Genomic DNA, 22,026 nt, shown 5'->3' with positions numbered 1-22,026 from the left:
CCTTACTGCTGTCTGTCACTCACAGCAAAGCTCCTCCCCACTGCTGCCACAGCCTGCTTACAGTTCCATCCCCTGCCTGCACAGTTCAGGGATCCCCATCATTCTCTATCTGTCAGCCATTTTGGAGATGTCCCAACACTCATGTGATAAGAAGTGTGGCATTCTACCACACAGAGGAAGACAGGCCCTCTGGGGTTACCCCACAGACAGAGCAGCCTTGGTTGCGAGGCAAGAACAAGGTAACTAACTCTAGCAAGAAGGCATGCTGTTCCCTACCACAGGGCATGGGCAGTGTAGGAATCCTCTCCCTCTTCAGCCCAAGATGCTGCACAGCAGAGGGGTTAGCTTCCTTTGATGCTTTCCCCACACTGCAGGAGCAGTGCATCCTTCCAAGCTCTCCTTTGGCCTTACGGTCCCTGTCTGAGCACCAGGTGTGGTAGGACTTTCCCTGAGGAGGTGCACTCAGATGTCTGCTCAGATCAGCGAGGGCTCCCAAGTGCAGCCTGGTGGACAGATGAGTCTATTGGCCTTCCTTAGAGGAGCATACCGAGCTGTCTGTCATAAGACTGTGGTGGCTGCACGACAGATACATCACCAGGAAGTCTCCCGCCAGCAGGACGACCACTTCCCAGACCACTTCCCGAAAGCTGCGTAAACAAGTAACTCCTCTAGTCAAACTTGATTTCCTGTATATTTTAGCATTTCTTAAGACCGCGTGCAGCTTGGGCAGGTTGCGTACAGCTGAGGGAGGGGTCGTGGAGGGTTGGGCTGCAGTCTAAGACGAGGGTCCCATGGTCCATCCCGTCTTCTGTGAGTGAGGACCAAAGCTGGAGGGATGCCTCAGTGATCAAGAGCACTTGCTGTTCTCGCCGAGGACCCAGGTTCAGTTCCCAGCACCCACAAGATTACTCAGGCTCACAACTGTCTGTAACTCCAATTCCAGGGCATCAGGCTCTCTTCTGGCCTCCCCTGGCTCCTGTCCTTACATGCTCTGCCTAGGGTCACACAAGTACATACATGAGTAAATAAACCTAAGAGAAATGGAAATAGTGGTGACCACACTGTGGCCGGAGGACAGTTGTCCCCCACAGCATCCCTCACAGTAGCACACAACAAAGAAACACCTTAAAGTGCCAGCGTACTTGTACCCAGAACCCGAAATCGGAGACTTCACAATTGCGGTCCTGAGGCTCTGTGTTAGAACACCTTCTTTCTGACCGTTCAGAAGCCCTCGGGAATGACATGATTTTAAACTTCTCCCCATGACACATTTTTGTATCTTAATCCGTACCCATTCTTGCAGTAATGAGAACTATCTTTTCTCTGAGCCCTGTCACTGTGTTAGCTCCGGAGAAACAAGTTCCCTTTCTCTGAGGAGAGCTTGGCCCAGCTTTCCAGGTCCTCAGCCTTCCTAACGCTACGACTCTTTAACACAGTTCTCGTGTTGTGGGCCCCCACCATACAATTATTTTCACTGATACTTCATAACTGTATTTTACTACTGTTAGGAATCCTGAATCGTAGTGTAAATATCTGGGTTTTCCAGTGGTTTTCAGCAACACTTAGAGAGAGGCCTGCAAAGGGGTCATTTGGACCCCCAAGGGTTTGCGATCCTTGGTTTCTGAGAACCTCAGGCTTTGCTGTTACTCAGAGTCTGTTTGAGACTTAGAAGTTTATTTCTGCAGAGAGCTCCAGTAGACATAGCTGGAAGAATGCGGGACCAGAGCCTCACAGACAGTGTGTGCCCTGCTTCTGAACTGGAATTTGGAGCAGCAGTTTTGAATGCCAGTTGCCACTGCTTTGAGAGCTGACAACATACTTCCTGCCTCTGCCTTAATCTGGCCAGCCGGGTTTGCTCTTGCTGCACTATCTCTAGGGAGACAATGGCTTAGACTTGAGGCTTTCATCTACCATTTTGTTTTATTTCATTTTGTCTTGAGGGGGCAAGAATCGATTTTTGAGATGAGTCACTATAAGACTCATGATCCTCCTGCTTCAGCCTCCCAACCTTGATTTGCCATTTTCTTTCTCTTTTTAAAATTTACTTACTTAAGTAGCGTGTGTGTGTGTGTGTGTGTGTGTGTGTGTGTGTGTGTGTATGTGTGTGTGTGCATGCATGCGTGTATGCATGTGCGTGCACCCCCGAGTTCATTCATGTTTGTACAGGCCAGAACACATTGAATGTCACCTTCTATAGCTCTCTGCTATGTTCCCTTGAGATGGGGTTCTTTCACAGAGCCTGGAGCCCACACATTTCTGGATAGACTAGACACACACACACACACACACACACACACACACACACACACACACACACACACGGCATGTACAGCCATTCATGTCTAGCTGTTTATTGGGGTGCTGAGGATCTGAACTCCCATCTCCCCAGCCCTGGACATTCTCCTGCCTCAGCTGCCATCACACACTCTTTTCAGCTGTGCGTCTGAGACACATTTTCATCTTCTCCCTTGAACAAAGCTGTTTATTTTCAAGATTTCAGATGTAAACTGCCGTGTCCCGGTTATGCCTGCTGTGAGGCCGAACAGCAGCTGCTTCTTTACCCTGGAAAGGTTTCTGAACTGAGTGGTCACCGGGCAGGTTAACAAGGGAAAAGATACACACAACAGCAATCCCCACCCCCCAAAAATGCTAGAATGATATACAAAGTGGCAAATGAAAGTCACAAATACTCCCTTCCTCTCTGGAGAGGGACGCACAGATGTGCAGTAGAACAGATGGACTTAAACTGCCCAGAAGCAACCTCGGTCCATGGCTACACAATAACCTATGCACCCTTCTTTGTCCAAGAGTCGTTTTTGAGTGGTAGAAAATGACTTTTAGAGACCAGAGCGGTTTGTGTAATTCTCCCTGGAAGTGAGTTGTCAGGGAGACAGATTGCAGTTTGTGACAGGCTAGCCAGGGGTAGTAACACAACCCACTTTTTCTCTCCTGTGACACTCAAGGATGTCATCTTTAGGCAAATAAGGGAACACCGGAGTGAAGCCTCTCCCAGACTCCAAGAGCCCACATTTGAAAATTACTGTGATACTGCTGAGTCAGGGATGCTGTGGCCCCATCGCCTGGATGGGAGGGTGCTGTGGGCTTCCTGCCCCTTCACCTGGATGGCTGAATGGTTTTTGTGTGTTTAGTTAGCGTTTCACAGCTCTTGATTTTGGTTCTGCTTTCTCATAAGTGATTTGTTATTGACAAGGAAAAGAACAGGCAGATTCATGATACTCAAAAGAAGAGTCACCCCTGCTCTCAGGAAAGGAGAGTGTTAATGAGAACTCAGGAGTGCACCCTTGAGGGTCTGCCCGCGTGGCGTGTTCTTAGGAACTGACGTTAGTCATGAGTAGCTCTGGAAGGCTGCCATTTGCTTGATTATGTAAGTTGCAGTTTTTTGTGAAGTTTTTGAAGAGCATTGTCAAGTATTTTTGAGCATATTCTACCCCAGAATTCATAAAATGATCGCGGTAAAAAGGCGCCTCTCCGTCCGTTCTGACTCAGGATGCAGGCAGCACTTTGTCCTCCAGATGCTAAGCTTTGCAGCGACCTTCGGGCCCTTCATTTCGGTATTGTGGCGCACTTGGTACTTGAGGCTGTCCTCAGAACCTTTCAGTCTTCCTGCCGTACTAACAATGGGAACATGGAAGCAGAGCCTTGTAACGGCTGAGTCTCAGTCTTGGCTCTGTGGCTCTGTAAGTGTTTTGTGTACACCTACTTCTTGAATAGAGCCTGAAGGACGCTTTGGTCTCTGAAGAATCTGCCTGATGGGCAGTGTGCTTCACTTGTTTGGGAAGGTACACACACTGCCGTGGCATCCGTGGGCTCCAAGCTCTCCTGTGCTCTCTTTCTCTGAGGTAGGGGAGGGGGGCGGAGGAGAAGCCACAGACACTGCATTTTCTGGCCTGTTTTTCCCAGATACTGATTTGTCTCTGAAGTGAAGTGGACCTCACATCAAGTAGGCATCCATTCTGAACTCTGGGCAGATAGGCTGTGGGGCACTGGTGCCTTTGAAAGAGTCTAGCAAGGATCTCCTGTGGCAGGCACAGGGTTTTCAGACTGTGGCCAATGCCTTGAGACAGTGTATGAATAGGGTCAGAGCTGCAGATAGCTTCTTGGTATTATGTGACTCTGTAGAAATGCTACTCATACGATTACTTGGTGCTGACTTCTACTTGGGAAATGGGCTGGTACAGTGCTCCTGGAAAATAAGCAGAAAAACATCTTGCTCTGGGAACTTTATGATTTGAGTCTCTAGCGGCCTTCACAAAGTCTATCCTTGATTAAACTGTTTTCTCTGTAGGGTGTTTTGAGATTCCTTACATGAAAACATGTTTTTGCCTCTGTGCTGTGTTTAAAGGACTTTTAGCAGAGTGGGGGTTAGAGGGTTTCCTTTTCTCCTTTAGGATTGTTCCTGTATGTTCCTCAGGGCTCAGCTGGCTCCTGACAGTTCCATTACTGCCTGTCCCTTGGTTGACCTGTAGTTATAAAGTGGACACCATTTGTCAGGCATTTTGTTGCAATCCTATGTGATATTTTCTTTAATCATTTCAGGACCGTGAGACGTTTTAGTTTCTCAAGACGCTGTTAAATTGGGACCATGTGTTTTCAGAGAAGCACCTGGCTCACTGTGCTGCTCTGAGGCAGCCCCGTGGGGCCAAGGTAGATGTTCATGTTGTAAGGGTCACAGTGCTCCTGGAGCGCCCCTGCTATTTTGTGACACTTTGTAACCATTGCCTGCTGCTAGCTGTCCTAATGCTCTGAGTGATGAGCTCTTCTGTGAGCTTTTGGTCCCAGTCGAAGCACTTGGAAATGTCAGTCTGTCCTCCCACCTGTCACCCATAGTACCAGATCATACTTGTTTAAAACCCTGTGCTACTTACATGAGAGTGGGCTGTTGTTTTCTCTGACTCTGACATGGACTTAGCATGGTGTTAACAGAATTCTCCCTCTCTGAAGCTGTTATATAACAGTTGTGTTTAAAACTATACCAAACTGCCACCTTGTTTTGTTTTGCACTGCTGGTCATTAAACCAGTCCTTGCATGTGTTAGACAATCGATCTATCCCTGAGTTAAATCCCCATTCCCAAATCACCATTTTGAGTCCTTATTTTTTTTTAAAAAAAAATCCACAAATGATTGCCTTCACCGAGCGAGGAAGGAAGTGCTCCACTCTGTCTGAGGAGGCAGTGCTGTCAGCCAGGCTTCTAATGACAGCAGCGCGTGTTGTGCCCCCAGCAAAGATAATCCTCACCCGAGGTCAGCGGCAGACTGTAAAGGCATATTGGTGTGACTGAAGACCGTGACGGTTAGGAGGCAGTGCTGTGCTCTCAGGCGTCTCTCTCTTTCTTAAGGCGTGGTGAACGTGTTGCTAACCACTCCGCTCTGGGTGGTGAACACCAGGCTGAAGCTGCAGGGGGCAAAGTTTCGGAACGAAGACATCATACCAACTAACTACAAAGGCATCATCGGTAGGTGTCTCTGACATGTGTCCCTTCTGTCTGGACTCTACTCCCACCCTAAAGCTGCCTAGCAGACAGCTCAAATGCCAGGAAACCACAGTTTGCCTGTGTATCTGTGGTTGATAGGAACTCATCTGGGCTGCCCGAGGCTGAGTCTCAGCCCTGAAGGTTCCCCTAACAATGGTACAGCACAAGAGGGCACCTGTGGTGCGGCTGCAGCTTGCCTGGCAACAGGCCTACGACTAGGAGTAGAGGCCTGGACTATTCCTAAGGCATAGCGGGGGAGGCGGGGAGTATGTGGGGTTTTTTTTTTTGTTTGTTTGTTTTGTTTTTTCCGGAGCTGGGGACCGAACCCAGGGCCTTGTGCTTGCTAGGCAAGCACTCTACCACTGAGCTAAATCCCCAACCCTGAGTATGTGGGTTTTTATTTAATTTTTTCTAGGTATTAAACCTAGGGCCTCAAGTGTGCTGGGCAAACATTCTACCCCTAAAGTAAACTGTGTTATTGTTGTTTTGGTTTGGGGTTTTGTTTTGTTTTTAAGACAGTCTCTGATAGCCTAGGCTGGTGCCATACTCATACCTGAAGATGTCCTTGATCCTCCTGCCTCTGTGTCTTGGGGATCTCAGGAGTGCATCACAGGGCCACGCTAGAGACTGAACCCGTGGCTTTATGTATTCTAGGCAAGCAGTCTACTGAGTTATGTCCCAGATCAAGCTTTAGTTTTTTGAGACAAGAGTTTTGCTGTTTGCCAGGTTGGCCTTGAACACTTTGAGGCCTCAAAGTGCTGAAATTACAGGGGTGACCCACCACACCAGCCTGGTACTGTCTTTGAAACAGACTCACTATGTAACCGAGGCTGGCCTCACACTTAAGATCCTCCTGCCTTGTAGCCTCCCCTGTGCTAGTGACGTAGACCCTTACGGTACACCGGCCCCAGTTCATATTTTTAAAGAACATTACACCTTTTAATGAAGATGCCTTTGGATCCAGGATAGTAGCTGATGGCTTAAACTTCTGCTCTTATAAGGCAAGCCCTCAATGTAAAGCTGGCTTTGCCGTCTTGACCCACCTGCCTTAGTCTCCAGAGGGCTGGACTGCCAGAGTGTGCCACCACACACCGCCTGGCTTCCGCTTTTTAGTAAAGCCGTATGGCCAGGCTCTCGTTTCTCATGCATTTCCTCTGGTGCAGAAGTGGTTCTCTTGTAAGTCCTTGGCCATAGGTTTCCAGAGAGGATCTTCTCTTGAGTTATGCTTGGCCTTGTGAGACAACACATAGTCTACAGTTTACAGTTCTGTACAATACGCGGTTCCCAGCTGTGCTGACAGTGCAGCGCGCTAAGCCATGATCGTCAGGGAAGTTCATGGGACGGGGGCTGCCATCGCATTCTGACGGTTATTAGAAGTTAACTCCAGGGGTTGGGGATTTAGCTCAGTGGTAGAGCGCTTGCCTAGGAAGCGCAGGCCCTGGTCGGTCCCCAGCTCGAAAAAAAAAAAAAAAAAAAAAAAAAAAAAAAAAAAAAAGAAGTTAACTCCAGTGCCTGGCAGCCCACACCTGTTGTCTGAGGCAGGAAGAGCCAGTGTTCAAGGCCATACTGGGTTACATAGCAGGGACATCTTTAAAAACAAAAACAGATGGACAGAAAGGTACCTAATAGGGAATCTATCTGCCCCCAAATATTAGTGAAAGGATAGTTTCTCTCTGGACCCATTTGAACAGAATAAATGTCTTTTCTAGTTAGGGCACTGTCGTGGTGCTTTTCAAAAGCCTGACTTCTTGCTTAGATGCATTCCACCAGATCATTCGAGATGAAGGGATCTTGGCTCTGTGGAATGGCACCTTTCCCTCCTTGCTGTTGGTCTTCAACCCTGCCATCCAATTCATGTTCTATGAAGGCTTAAAACGGCAGCTTTTAAAGAAGCGGACGAAGGTAATCCCTAATTTTAAAATTGTCTGCTAGACAGGCCTGTTTCCTTGTTTGACTAAAATGGCCGCTCCTCCACTCTGCAGCTCTCTTCTCTGGACGTGTTCATCATTGGCGCAGTAGCCAAAGCGATTGCCACCACAGTCACCTACCCCATGCAGACAGTACAGTCGATTCTGAGGGTGAGTGCTGGGGTTCTCCTAAAGAGAGTCCAGTGATTCCTAAAGCAACAATGCGGGTGCTGTGCCTGTGTGGGCTTGACCATTTTTCTCTGTGTGTGACATTTTGCTAACCAGGCTTTTGGCTGACTTTCTGCATGACATGGAATGAGGTTTACATTGGGATTTCTTAGTAGTGTATGGTCTCAGAAAAACCGAACGTGTGAAAAGACTCAGGACATCCCAAGTTCTCCTTCTTTTCATTCACGTTGTTTGCCATGGAGGGGACGATCCTTGATACAATTAGAGGTTAACTTCTGTAGTTCACTCACAGGTAGTTAACAATTTAACTTTTCCAAAGCACTTTGAGATGCTTGTTTATACATTCAGACATTTTTAGACACTCTGCAAGAAGCTGGGGTACAGTGTAGTCCTGTCCTCATGGAGACGGCAAGTGAAAGAACCAGGTAATTATTCCGGTCTGAGTCAGCTGTCACAGGACAGATGGAAGCCGCACTGGCTTACTGAAGAGGAGCAGGGCGGGGGTTCTTCCTAGGTGTTTGGCTGGATCCCCGAATCTCTGAGAAGCACACTAAAATCAAGATGCAAGGGAGTTTGAAGCTGTGCTGTCCAACTTATCGGGAAGAGGGAGGACTACATATCAGGAAGAGGGAGGACTACATATCGGGAAGAGGGGGGACTACTTATCGGGAAGAGGGAGGACTACTTATCGAGAAGAGGGAGGACTACTTATCGGGAAGAGGGAGGACTACTTATCGGGAAAAGGGAGAGGCATCAAGAGCTTGCTTCATCTTAGAAACTGAAAGGTGGCCACTGTGGCCAGGGGACGCTTGCCCAGCATGAAACTGGGATAATTACAGGAAAGGTAGCTGTGGGTGAGGAAAGCGGATGGGAAGATTTTATTCTCAGCCCAGCAGTAAGCCTCTGGAGGACTTTTAAGTTGGGAAGCTGTGTGATCTGATATACTATTCTGGACGGCTGTGTGGCTCTTCTACAGTGGATTGATGAGCTGAGAGGTAGAGCCTGGATAAGAATGTTTGCTCTGCAAAGATATGAACCTGAGTTCAGATCTCCAGATCTGCGTAAAGAGTCAGGCCGGCTTCTGTGCCTGTAACCCCAGCATGGGGTTGGGGAAGTATGGGGGTAGAGACAGGCAGATCTCAAGAGCTGGCTAGCCAGCCAGCCTCGCCCAAATGACAAGCTTCTGGGTCAGTGAGAACCATCTTATGGCATGAAGGCTGGGATCCAGAGAAGAAGGCAGCAGAGGCCTTGCTTCACCTCTGCGTGCACACAGGTTCATCCTCCACTGTTACAGGCTATGAACCTATTTCTAGTTGTGGCGTGGCTCAGCCCTTAGCACACACCTTTAGTCCCTCTGGCTGGAATACAGACCGGCCTTTAGACCTCACCTTTAATCCCAAACGATGAAGGTGAAGTTAGTTTGTAGAAGGAAGCACCATGTTTGAAAGCTATGTCTAAGTATCAGGCAAAGTAAGGAACCAGAGAAAGATTTGACAGAATAGGATATGCCCAATTCTCAAGAGATGAGAGAGGAAAAGGAAGCTACTTAAGGGAGAGAGAGACGTACAGGAGAAAGGAAACACAGTCCAGGAATACAGCAGAGTTCATGGAGGGCAGTGGAGTCGAGAGGGAGAGTAGAGCTGCACAGAGAGGGAGGAGGAGGCAGCTTTACCGGGACAGTTGTGCAGAGACAGTGAAGAGAGCAAGCTAGACACAGGTAAAGACAGAATGAGCCAGAGAATGAGAAGGGACCAGTTAGTTTGAGGTCAAGCAGAATTCAGAAGCCAAGAGGAAAGCCAGATTAAGCCAGCTAGAAGAGGAGTTTGAGCCAGAAAGCTGAGTTGAATTAGAACGAACCAGAGCTCAAAAACAAGAAAAGGGTGAGCTTATTCAGCAGCAAGTCTCCGAGGACGAGGTATTCCAGGCCTAGGTTAGATGGTACTGAGGCTAGAGGCTTCTAGGACTAGGCGTGGGTTAGCAGAGTAGGTTAGCAGACAGAGGCCATAAGCCTCCCAGACAACAATACAACAGGAAAGTAAAAGTTACCTTTAAAGAGAGAGAAAAAGAGGACTAATCAGAGACCGTTTTAGTAATCCAGGCGAGGGCATGTTAGCCTAGCCTAGGTTAGCATCAATGGAGATAGAGTGTGGACAAATTCGGGATCTGTGCTGGGGCTTGGTGTATTGTCAACAACTATACCAGGGCTTACTTAGCATGCGCAAGGTCCGGGGTTCGATCCCCACCACTACAAAAATATTGTTAAAAATTTATTCTAAAAAACCAACCAAAAAAAATTATTCTAGAGAGAACATTTGAAAGAGTTATTACTAGAGAAAATGAAGGTGGTGTCTCAAGTTAAAAACACTACATTCCGTGCGTAAAAAGTGTTTTTGTTAATGTGCTATTTGTGAAATTGACTCTTGATGGAAAGGATTTCACTATCGTTCACATAAATATTCCTGATTTGAAGAGTATAGATTTCAGGTGTTCTGACTGATCAGTGGTTACCAGGCAGAATGTCTTAAAGACCTGGAAGTTACCCCCCATTTGCGTATCACCCCAGGCATGTGCTTCTGTTTTGTTTTAGTCTTTGCTGATAGAATTTTCCCATAATTCTCTGTAAGGTGAAAGCCCCTCATGATGAGGGTGTAGTTTAGCAGTGAGGGCATCTATTTTAGCATACTGAAGGCCTTTGGCTCAATCCCAGAACAATGAAAAAAAGTATTCTTTTTTTTTTTTTTTTTTTTCGGAGCTGGGGACCAACAGGGCCTTGCGCCTCATAGGCAAGCGCTCTACCACTAAGCTAAATCCCCAACCCCAAAAGTATGCTTTCTTTATCGAAAAATATTTTTATTTTTATTTTCTTAATTGAAAAAGATTAATAAACTCTATATTGCTAATTGGATATTTTTTATCAATAAACGCTGTGTTAGGAGGTGTTACTCCAATGTAATTTCCTAAGTAGAAATTAAGATGAAGAGGGGCTGAAGAGATAGTTAGTTTATCGCAGAGGGTGGGTAGCTTAACACAGAGGACCCAAATTCATGTCTCCAGCACTCCCGTGGAGAGAGGCTCACAGCCTCCTGTGACTCCAGCTCCTGGGGACCAAGTTACTGGTGCTCAAACACACTCAGACACACACATAATTAACGTACATGATTAATATAAAAATAAATCTTGTTAAGAAACAAAATTAAGATAAAACAGTGACAAATAGTAATTATCTTTTTTTTCCCCTCCTTCCATCCCAGTTTGGACGTCATAGACTAAACCCAGAAAACAGGACACTGGGGAGTCTTCGGAATGTTCTCTCTCTTCTTCACCAACGAGTCAAGTGAGCCCTGCTTTCCCTCTCAGCCCTCCTTTGCCAGGGAGGGTGGGGGTGGCTGCATGAGCTGTTCTTGCTAGTGCAGCGGCAGCCTCAGAAACCTCTCTCTCCTCTGTGGTCAGGTTTCTCTCAGTTTAGGAGCTTAGTGTGAATTGACAGCAGCTGGGATTATGGAAAAGTTCAGCTCTTTATTCTTCGCTAGTTATAAATGCAGGACTCCTTTGAAAAGGAACCCCCAAGGCTGGGAATGGAGCTTGGTGGTACAGTCTAGGTTCAAACCCTAGGACCAAGAAAAAATAAAGAAGAATGAGGCTCACTTGGGAGGCAGAGGCAGACAGATCTCAGTGAGTTTGAAACTAGCCTGATCTACAGAGCAAGTTCTAAGCCAACTGGAGCCACATAGGGAAACTTGTCTCAAAAATAAATAAAATGAAAACTCACCAAAATAAAGCCAGTTAAATATCAATAAAAGTCACATATTATACATATATATTTTCTAAAAATTTCTCTCTCCTCTCTTAAGAGGTAGTCACTGTAAGCATGCACATTTCTAGAGAATTATATAATATATATTTCAGTATACATGTTTTCAGTGTGCATGTGTGTGTATATGTAAATTATACATCTTACTGTTTTGTTTTTACTTTTTTAAGGCAGAGTCTTGCAGTGTAGCCCTGACTGGCCTAACTAGCCTCAAACTTGAGGCAGTCCTGCCGCATCGTCTCCTTTTCGTAACCTTAGCATCACACCCACCCCTTGCTGTTGACAATTGCAGACGTGTACAGGTTTCCTGTGGTGTGGTGCACTGTGACTGCTGAGTGCCCCGGCCGTCTGAAGGGTCTTTACAGACATGGCTGAGTGAAGACTATAACTGAGCCTTGTCCAGTTAGGCAGTCATAGCTGTAGAGAAGGCCCTTTATGTGCAGTTACCTAGTTAAGAGAATCAGAACACATACAGCTCTGACATTTTATAACTTCAAAATTATAAATTTAGACATTGCCAATTGACCCTCAAGACTGAGAGCAATTAAAGTTTTCTCCAGCACTGAGAGGGTTAAGGAAGATGGGCATCACTAAGAGATTTAACTAAGATGTTCTCAATTGGAAATTGATGAGGTCCTATAATTTGCAAATTAACTGTTTTCACATCTTGTCTCTTGGTCTTGTTTGGTCCTCACTCAGCCCTGTAGAAAAATGATTATATTCCCATTTTGCAAGTCAAGAAACAGATGTAGAGAAAGCAGTTTGCCCAGTGCCAGAGGGAGGCAGAGCCCGATGAATGGCTGCCATTCTGCTGCAGCGTGTGTAGTGATGCGAGCGCCGCACTGTCCAGCTTTGTGGAGCTGTGGGGCACAAGGAATATTGTCGCTGCCACCAGAAACCAAACCCACCGTTTTAATCCGTTTCAAGACAGGGTTTCTCTGTGTAGCCTTGACTGTCCTGGAACTCACTCTGTAGTCCAGGCTGGCCTCAAACTCCTAGAGATCCACCTGCCTCTGCCTCCTGAGTGATGGGACTAAAGGCCTGTGCCACCACTGCCCAGCCATTGCTTTAATTTTTTTTTTTTTTAATTTTTTTTTTTTTCGGTTCTTTTTTTCGGAGCTGGGGACCGAACCCAGGGCCTTGCGCTTCCTAGGCAAGCGCTCTACCGCTGAGCTAAATCCCCAACCCCCATTGCTTTAATTTTTATTAGCCACATCTGGCTAATGGCTGCTGTCATGATAATGAAATAACGTAACAAGTCTCTCCAATTGTATGTAATTAAGAAACACCTGAAGAGCGGCTGGAGAGACCGCTCAGCGGTTGAAAGCATTGGCTGCTCTTCCCGGGGACCTGGGCTCTAGTTCCAGTACCCACATGGCACTTTGCAATTTTAAAAGTGATAGTTTTTCTTTATCCTGGCTAGCTAAGTAAGTGAGACAGAGACTATAAGACTTAATTAATCAAGCTTTGCAGCACAATAGCTGAGCAGTTGTTAGTCTGTTAATCCTCTAAGCTACTCTGACTGCCTCTCAACCAAAATCCCCAAGATACACTGCAGTTTAACATGGTTCTGGCTCCCCCAGGTCCAGGTGTGTTTCTGTGGTGCCCTCTTCTGGCGCCTCCCCCCTCGCTCTCTCGCGCTCTCGCTCTCTCTTACCCCCTCTCTCTTACCCCCCTCACCCTCCTCCCCTGGCTGGGCTCAGAAGTCCCACCCTATTCTCTCCTCTGCTCAGCCATTGGCTGATCAGCTTTTTTTTTGACAAATCAGAGAATAAATGGGAAGCAATGGTTACACAACACGAGGCAGGAGATACTCAGATAAGCATTACAGTGCCATGTCCGGATTGCAGCCAGACAGAGGGGCAGAGAAAGCAGCATTTGAATAACAGGGTGATCTGTGCACAGTAGCCCTCAGGAGGCTGAGGCAGGCACATCTCTGTGAGTTTGAGGCCAGCTTAGTCTACAGAGCTCCAGGACAGCCAGAGCTACAGAGAAGCCCTGTCTCTGAGAGAGGAGGTGGGGGTGAGGGGCAGTGTGTGGCTCAGTGGGTAAAGTGTTTGCTGTGCTTGCATGAGAAGCTGGGTCCGGTGTCCAGCACCCACATAGACATCCAGGTGTGACAGTGTATGTCCATTCCTGGCACTGGTGGAGGGAGCACTTGGATCCTGAAGGTTTGCTTGGTCAGTTTAGCCAATGCAGCATGGCTCACACCTTTAATCCCAAGTACTTGAGGCCAGCCTGGTCTACAGAGCAAGTTCCGGGACAGCGAGAGCTGCACAGAGAAACCCTGTCTCAGGAAAAGAAACATTCAAGTCAACCTCTGGGCTTTACATGTGCAAACAAAGGTTTGATCATGCACGTGCGTGTGCACACACACACTATTGCCTGAAGCAGGTGTGATATACACACATAGAGGTAGAAGAACCAAAAGTTGACAGCAACCTTGGCTCCATAAGAAATGTGAGGTCAAGTGAAGCTACATGAAGATCCCGTTTGTAAAAAAGAAAACCCAGCTGGAATGCCGTCACAACGTAGATCTGCACCTTCCCTGCAGGACGCAGCCCCAGAGTCTGCAGTCTCAGCAGCCCTGGCTGGGTTTTCCATTGTGGGTGATGTCACCCTGAAGAGCACAGGGGTAGTCAGTGAACAGGTCCAGCCTTGCATCCTGTTTGTCACATGATTGCCTGGCGATAGGTTTTTACAGCACGTATATAAACTAGCTTGATGTGGGCATCAGATTAGTTTTAACGTCGACCCACAAGCTGGAGTTGCTACTGGACCGGCATAAGAGACTAATTCACTCTCAGCAAATAGCTTTGGAGTGATTATCTGCTTTGAGTTTCCGGTTCTAGCCAAAGCATTCTTGTCTGGGGAGCTCTTACGTGCTGGTCCCAGGCTAGTGTGCTCCTCTTCACTGCCTGGGAGCTTGCTTGTTGGACATGCAAAATTTTTGAGTCCTGTCCCAAAGTTAATGAGTCATATATTCTTGGACTGGGCTAGCAGATCCATATTTTAACCAGCAGTTTCAGTGAATTGGGTGCTGGCTGAATTTCATGTGAGGCCTAGGACCGAATGTACAGGCAGTCTGAGAATCAGACAATTTTCATTTCTGTGTCTTTCCTTAGTTCTATTGAGGTTTAAATGATCCGAACCAATTAATGGCTTTCCTACCACTTGGGGGCTGTTAGGTTGAAACACCTGGAGTTGAGGGCCCATTAAACGCAGAAGGTCTTAGATCTCTGCACACTATTAGCGCAGTGTTGGCAGCACCCCACTAGCTAATGACAGCTACAGTAAAGACAGTATCAGTGGCCCCTCTGTACTGGGTTTCATCTGTCCACCTTCAAAGCTAAGAAATACTCCAGCAGCAGATTGTTGGAATTGAAGACCTCCATGGCTTGTTTTGATCCTAAAGAGAAACCCTTTCAGGGCAGCAGATCTAACATAAGAGCTCATTTTTACAAAGAAAACCTATTTTTTCCCAATCTCTTTCCTTTTAGGCGCTTTGGAATAATGGGACTCTACAAAGGCCTCGAGGCCAAGCTGCTCCAGACAGTGCTCACAGCCGCCCTCATGTTCCTTGTGTACGAGAAACTGACAGCTGCTACCTTCACCGTAATGGGCCTGAAGAGCTCACATAAGCACTGAGATCCGCCCACAGGACAGCGTGGACGCAGGTGCTGCACACAGAGCAGAGGCACAGTCCTCCTTTCCCGCCGGTTCCATCCACACCACAGACATTCCTGTCATTGGCTGTAAAGGCATGGAAGGCTAAACAGGGAGTATAGCCAGCTAAGCCTATCCGCCAACTTAGTTTTTATGGTGTTTGGTTGGATTTGGGGGTAGAGGTTAAACTGATATGAAAATATTGAAACCCTAAAAATGGAAGTTTGTGGGTATTCATTAATTTTTCTCAAGGGGACTTTCCATCTAAGGATTCTCTCTGCTTTGCCACTTGTTTTCTCTCTCCTAATGCTCTCCCAGGTTCCAGGCGACTCTGTAACCATTCTCTTCAGATACTTCTCTAGGTCTTAATCTTGGTAAAGGGTCCCTCACTAAGAATAACATCATGACTGTGCTGTGGGCATGACTTCATTTCTGTCTGTCTCTCTCCCTCCTGCTTAAAGAGAGCTATTTAACTGTGGGGGAAATAAAAATTATTAACCTAAATGATTTTCTTAAAATTTGTAAATGTCGATTATTCATTAGTGTTTGACATAGGTTTTTTTTAAACACATATTTATTTCAAATTGTCTTTTATTACAAAAGCCTTGATGTTGTATGTCCATTCATGCAAGCTCTGATCAGATAAGCTTCAATAAATTGTCAGCACACACACAAAACTTTCATGAAATTTGCTCTTTTATTAAGGCCTTAAAGAGTGTGTGTGTGTGTGTGTGTGTGTGTGTGTGTGTGTGTGTGTGTGTGTGTGTGTGTGTGAATTTGAATGAGAAAGGCCCTGTGGTCTCACGTGTGAATGCTTGATACCAGTTGGTGGAACTGTTTGGGAAGGTTAGAAGGTGTGGCCTTATTGGAGGAGGCGTGTCACTGGGGGCTGGCTGGCTTTGAGTTTTCAAAGCCACTCCATGTCTCTCTGCCTTATGACTGTGCCTCAAGATTTGAGCTCTCAGCCACTGCTCCGGCGCCGTGCCTACCTTTCTACCATGATAGTCATTGACCTTACCCCTCTGAAACCCTAAGCCCCAAATTAAGTGCTTTCTTTTCTAAGTTGCATTGGTCATTGTGTTTTATCACAGCCACAGAGCAGTGATGGAGACAGAGTGCAACCGGGTGGTTAAGGTAGTTAAAGAAAGATTGTAAACGTGCACTAAGAGGCAGGTCCCTTGTGTGGACCCTGCGATGCTCTCTTCCCTTGTAGATTCTGTGTGGATGCCGTATTTTCAGAAGTATTTGATGCGGGTTATTTCCATTTGAAAACATTCCTTAGAGCCCTACTACTGTAAAATATGGCCCACCGAACAGTAGCACTGGCAGCAGCCGAGAGCAGGTTAGGCTTGCAGCCTCGGCCTCCTGAGTCATATTTTGTAGTTTAACAAGATCTCCAGGCAATTCCCATCTATAATAAAGTTCAGGAGATCGTAGGGCCAGTGGCCCAACGGAAGATGGGATTGGCTTCAGTTACAGAAGCCAGATAAATATTTCTCTCAAAGGAAAACTCGATTGTTATAGAAAAGATGGCCTCTCAGAAAGCTCGAAGTCCCGTGTCACCAATTCCTTCCGTCAGAGCACACAGCAGGAGCAGAGGCAGACAGCTCAAGCTACCCGCCCACAAAGCGAATTCTCTTCACATTCATAGAATTCTTTGTTCTCGGCTGCCTCGCCAAGATCAAGTGTGGCTTCCTCTTAGAATAACTGACTTTGTGATTTGGTTTCTGTCTCTCTGACAGAAAAACAGACTACGTTTGTCATTCAGTCAGTTGGAGAGTAATGAGGATTCTGAGGACTCTGAAATTTCTTGTGTTTCCTCTTCCCACGCCTTTGATGGTTTCAAAGTGTGTGGCTATTAAACTAGTAATAACTGAAGAGGGTTGTGGCATTCTAGAAAACAGAAATCAAGTGAGCTTGACTGAACACACTTTCCCTATGGGAGACAGAACTGGTGTCATTACTACTGTACATGTATAGTGCAGGGGCAGGAGAAGGCGGGAATGTGCTCTGTCGTGTGGAAACCAAAGGTTGCCATGGGCTATCCCCTTTCAGCCTCTCCCCCTTACCTTTTTGAGCCAGGGTCTCCCACTAAACCTGGAGCTCACTGATTTGGCTAGGCTAGCCTGCTGGCCAGCCCCTGGGATCCACCTGTTTGCACCTCCCCAATGCTGGGGTTGCTGCACTTCTGCATGGAGTCTGGTGCTTGAACTCAGGTCCCCATGCGTCCTCTGCTGGCTAAGCCAGGGCCCCAGGCTCCTGCCGCCATTACTACTTTTTATTTTGCTTTATAAGGTTTGGGTGTTGCTGTTGGAGGTCTTGAGTAGGAACCCCAGGACTAATGTTTGGGCTCCATCGAGGAGGAAAATAATCTAGGAGGTGAGAGTGTACCCTCACGACCATTTTCTGCTGCTCCCCTTGATACGTGAGTGCTGATCTCAGGGGCTGATGGGGTCATTGTCACAATAATCTCTAAACCGAAGCGTGTGCTCAAGCAGAGGATGTATTTGATACTTCTCCGACGGCTTCTTTTTTTGTTTGTTTAGTTGATTGGTTGGTTGGTGTGATGGTTTGCATATGCTTGGCCAGGGAGTGGCACTATTAGAGGAAGTGTGTCACTGCGGGAATGGGTTTGGAGACCCTCCTCCTAGCTGCCTGAGGATGCTCAGTCTGTTCCTGGCTTCCTTCGGGTGAAGATGTAGAACTCAGCTCCTCCTGCACCATGCCTGCCTGGATGCTGCCATGCTCCTGCCTTGGTGATAATGGACTGAACCTCTGAACCTGTAAGCCAGCCCCCAATGAAATGTTGTCCTTTATAAAACTTGCATTGACCGTGGTGTCTGTTCACAGCAGTAAAACCCTAACTAAGACAGCTGGTCTTTCTGTTTTATTGAGACAGGGTCTTACCTTGTAGCTCTGGCTATGCCATGTCTGGGAATCAAAGGCATGTGCCATCACGCCTGGCCCCTTTTTCTCCGATCTTGTGAGGGGCATTTTGGAATGAGGCTTTCTAGGGAATAACACCTAGCTTTGTGGCCTTTAGTTAGTAACAGGTTAATTGAACATAGCTGGTGTCTGTTCGAAGGAATGGGGATTTTTTCCTCCTCTTGAATCATGTGGTTCCTTTAGACTTACGAGGACTAAGAACCTTAGAGATCACATCAGCATCACTGTGCTGGAAGTGTTAATTTCTGTAAGCATTTAATCTCAGCTTTGAAGTGGACACTGATGTTTCTACCCTTGACTATTTTACAATTAACTTAGGACTCTAAAAACCAGACTGTACCCTGAGCACACAAGCAGCGGGAGTTCGAAATCTTAGATCTTATCCCCAGGGCTGCCACCAACTCGCAGCTCCCTGCACTTCCGCTCTTTGACAAGTGAAGATAATGATACTTCCCACCCACTTCAGAGGGTGTGTGAGCGCTAATGATGTCAGCTCCGTCCCTTTATGATGGTGCTGTGGGGACTTAGTGGAACTCGTGACCATCCAGATTTGCACAGCAATTTCCCTTCTGAAGCTTTTGCCTTTTCTCCTCTCATCAACCCAGTATCTCTGTGGAATGGATAGGGACAAGTAACAATGGCCCCATTTAATTAACGAGGAAATTGAAATACAACTGTCAGAGGACTTGCCTAGGTGGAGCCAGGGCTAGAACTGGGTCTCCTGAATTCTGGAGATTAGGGTTCTGGGATTAGGCAGATTGTCACTCAAACTGAACTTTGAGGAAACACAGTTTTCTTAACTGTGGGTGGGATATATTCTCTCTCTCTCTCTCTCTCTCTCTCTCTCTCTCTCTCTCTCTCTCTCCTTTTTAAAAATATTGCTTGATTTTGTGAGTATGACTATTTTGCCTGTCCACCACTTGCTCAAGGAGGCCAGAAGAGGGCATTGGATTTTCTGGAACTGGAATTATAGATGGTTGTGAGCCGCCATGTGGATGCTGGTGGGAATTCAATTCAAGTCTTCTGGTGGGACGGCTCTTAACTGCTGAGCCATCCCTCCAGCTCAGGGGTGAAGTTCTTGATAAAGCTAGCCCATGGGGTGATCACTGCTGTCAGATGAAATCACACTGCGTGCCTTCCGAGAGCTAGATGAACGTCAGTGGTAACTATTGCTGTCATATTGATCAGGGATGTAGCTGCCTCTGTATAACTGGTCTCTTGGAAGGCACTCTTGGATTTTGAGCCAGATCTAGGCTCAGTTTCCATGTAGCATGTAATCCTAGCCTTATGGCCACAGATCAATCACTTCCCCTTCAAAGCTGTGTCTTCCACTGTCAAGTGAAATTATTACTTCTGAGGGCAAAGACAGACGTGTGGCGTCCCAAGCCCTTGCACAGTATTTGTTGTGTTTCTGTGTTTAACAAGTGCTGTTTGTACCAAGAAAATCTCAATTCCTTGGGTAGTCTATGTCTTTTTATTCATTCCCATTGTGAATATTTCTTTTGATGTGTCGTGTTTTTATTTTTATTATGTTTTTAAAATTTGTATGCAAAGCATTTTTATCTCTTTCTAAAGTTCTCTCAGATCCTCCCCAACTTCTTACCCACCCAATTTCATGTTCTTTCTTGAAAAGCAAGCAAAGCAAAACAAAACAAAGCAAAACAAAAAGGTGAAAGTTGGATGTGGTGTCCAGTGCCTTTCGTTCCAGAACCTGGAAAGCAGGGGCAGGCAGATCTGAGTTTGAAGCCAGCCTGGTCTACAGAGCAAGTTCCAGGGACCATGAGGGAGTAGGAGATCTTCCAAAGAAAGGGAGATAGAGTATAGGCGTGCTTTTGTTGTTTGTTTGATATATGGTCTAGTATGTAGTCCTGGCTGTGCTGGAATTTGATATATAGATCAAGTTGGCTGGCGTCTAACTCAACAGTTCCCCCTGCCTCTCCCCCAAGTGCTGGAGTAAAGGTGGAATGCTGGAGCGCTGCAGCTGGTTTGGAATTAGTTTTATAAAGGAATGATAGGGGAATCAGAATAGGGTTAAATGGAGGTAAGGATTAACCAAGGTAAAGGTGGGAATATAAGGAAAGGTGACTTTTGAAAAGCCACACTGAAACCCACTGTTCCAGAAGCTTCCTAAAATATATACAAGGATTTAAATGAAGTCACCATGTCATAGGGGAGACAGTGACCCAACGAGACATCTTATATAATATACCAAGTAAAAGCCAGTGTCAGGAATGGGTTTCATCTTGTGAGTCTTTGGCCAATGGGGCCTCATAAGCCCCTCCCCCCAACATTATAGACTGTAGTCAGTAGCACAACCGATAGATGGCGAGGCCCTAATGCTGAAGATACCACTTAGGTTGTGGAACACGGAGAAATTGAGCTGGTACCCAACTAGAAGCTTCACCCCCACTGACCAGCATTCACAGTGCGGGAAGGTACTTTCCGTGCCACCAGAGGATAAAAGTCATGATTACTCTCACCACCTCTCGGCATAAGCCCTGTAACTTACAAGGGTGACCTGCCTACAGGACATACTAGTGCAGTAGCGACTCCGGCGTTAGGGGCATAGCCAACCGCTTTAAAAAACCAGGTTGAAGGCCCATTCCACGAGGTGGAGCCTGCATCTGACGCTGTTAAAATATGGTGCTTCCAAAAAGAAGCCAGGCTCATGCTTCACAGGAAAGTAAAACTGGGAAGACACAGAGATTAGCCTGGCCCCCGTGCAAGGTGGCGGTCAGAGTTTGCTTTCTTTTGTTGAGATAAAGACAATGACCGAAGTTGACCTGGAGGTAGATGCTTGTTTCATTTTGCACTTTCAGGCCACAGTGCATAACTGAGAGAATTTGGATCAGGAACTCAAGACAAGAACTTGAAGCAGAAACCATGGAAGAACTCGGCTCTGGCGTGCTCTCAGACTTGCTCCACTCGCTTTCTTATGTGGTCTTGGCCCCACTGCCTAGGGATGTTGTGGCCCATAGTGTCTGGACCCTCCCACACCAGTTAACAAGGAAGGAGAGGCTCCACGGACATTCCCATAGGGCACTCGAATGGAGGCCAGGCTTCAATTGCGGTCCCCGCCTTTCAGATGGGGTAGCTGGTTTTAATGTCAGTTTGCGATAAGTTAAAATCACCAGGGTAGGGGTTGGGCTGTAACTCAGTGGTAGAGCACTTGTCTAGCAAGCACGAGGTCCTGGGTTTGGTCCTCAGCTTGGGGGGCGGGGCGAGCACAAAATCACCATGGTAGCAATTTCCACCTGAAGAATTGTCTTGATTTCCTTAATTGATGTGGGAGACCCACCCCGCAGTGTGGCAGCACCTTCTGGTAGCATCCCAGATTTAAAACTCAACAAACAAACAAAAAAACTTTGCCAAAAGGAAGGTGATTTGCCTTTTGCCCCTATGGGCTTCCCTCTGGCTGCTGAGTTTTTCCCTCAGGTTGCTGCTTCCTTCGCTGATATCACAGCTAGCATTTCCAGGCTTCCATTGTTGACTGAGGACCAGTGACGCTTCAGGAACTGTCCAGCTTTCAGCATCAGATTGGGACTGCTGAGGCTCCAAGCCTTGTGGACTGAGAGCTCAGCCCCTCGGGTATGAGACACTTTTATGTCAACGTAAGCTATGTAAGCTGACTTAATTTTTTTATATACACTTATATATATGTGTGTATGCAATATACATGTTATATATGTGATATGAACACACACACACACATATTCCATCGATTCTGTTCCTCTAGAGAACATTGACTAATAGAATCTAGGAAATGGTTCTGGAGGAACAGAATTATAAGGACAGATTTCTCTAATGGACTTTGTGGTGTCTGGAGCTGGACCTCCAATTAGATGAAACTCAGGGTTGCTAAAGGTTGCTTGGGTAGCATGGAGATCACTGAGAGTCCAGAGTGTGAGCTATTTAAAGAAGCGTGCGAGGTAAACGCATTCGATGTGCCTGACTCACCTCTTGCGAGAAGGCATTAGCGACTTTATCTAAAACCCTTGACAGTGGGAAGTAATG

The 22,026-nt window shown here is 46.7% G+C and overlaps 1 protein-coding gene across 1 annotated transcript in view; it reads left to right on the top strand.

Annotated features, from left to right (window-relative positions):
- Nucleotides 1–15,744, top strand: part of Slc25a17 (solute carrier family 25 member 17) — a 44,253-nt gene extending 28,509 nt beyond the window's left edge. Inside the window, exons 5-9 of the mRNA XM_032918223.1 lie at nucleotides 5,359–5,475; nucleotides 7,250–7,395; nucleotides 7,476–7,571; nucleotides 10,841–10,923; nucleotides 14,901–15,744. Of these exons, the coding sequence (XP_032774114.1) occupies nucleotides 5,359–5,475; nucleotides 7,250–7,395; nucleotides 7,476–7,571; nucleotides 10,841–10,923; nucleotides 14,901–15,048 (590 nt within the window). The 3' untranslated portion in view covers nucleotides 15,049–15,744. The remainder of the gene's footprint in view (nucleotides 1–5,358; nucleotides 5,476–7,249; nucleotides 7,396–7,475; nucleotides 7,572–10,840; nucleotides 10,924–14,900) is intronic.
- The last annotated feature ends 6,282 nt before the right edge of the window (nucleotides 15,745–22,026 follow it).

The sequence above is a fragment of the Rattus rattus genome, chromosome 1 (genome assembly GCF_011064425.1).
Source record: "Rattus rattus isolate New Zealand chromosome 1, Rrattus_CSIRO_v1, whole genome shotgun sequence".
In the NCBI taxonomy this organism is placed as follows: Eukaryota; Metazoa; Chordata; class Mammalia; order Rodentia; family Muridae; genus Rattus; species Rattus rattus.
The sequence above is the reverse complement of the archived record's forward strand: the minus strand, read 5'-3'. Positions and strand labels throughout refer to the sequence as shown.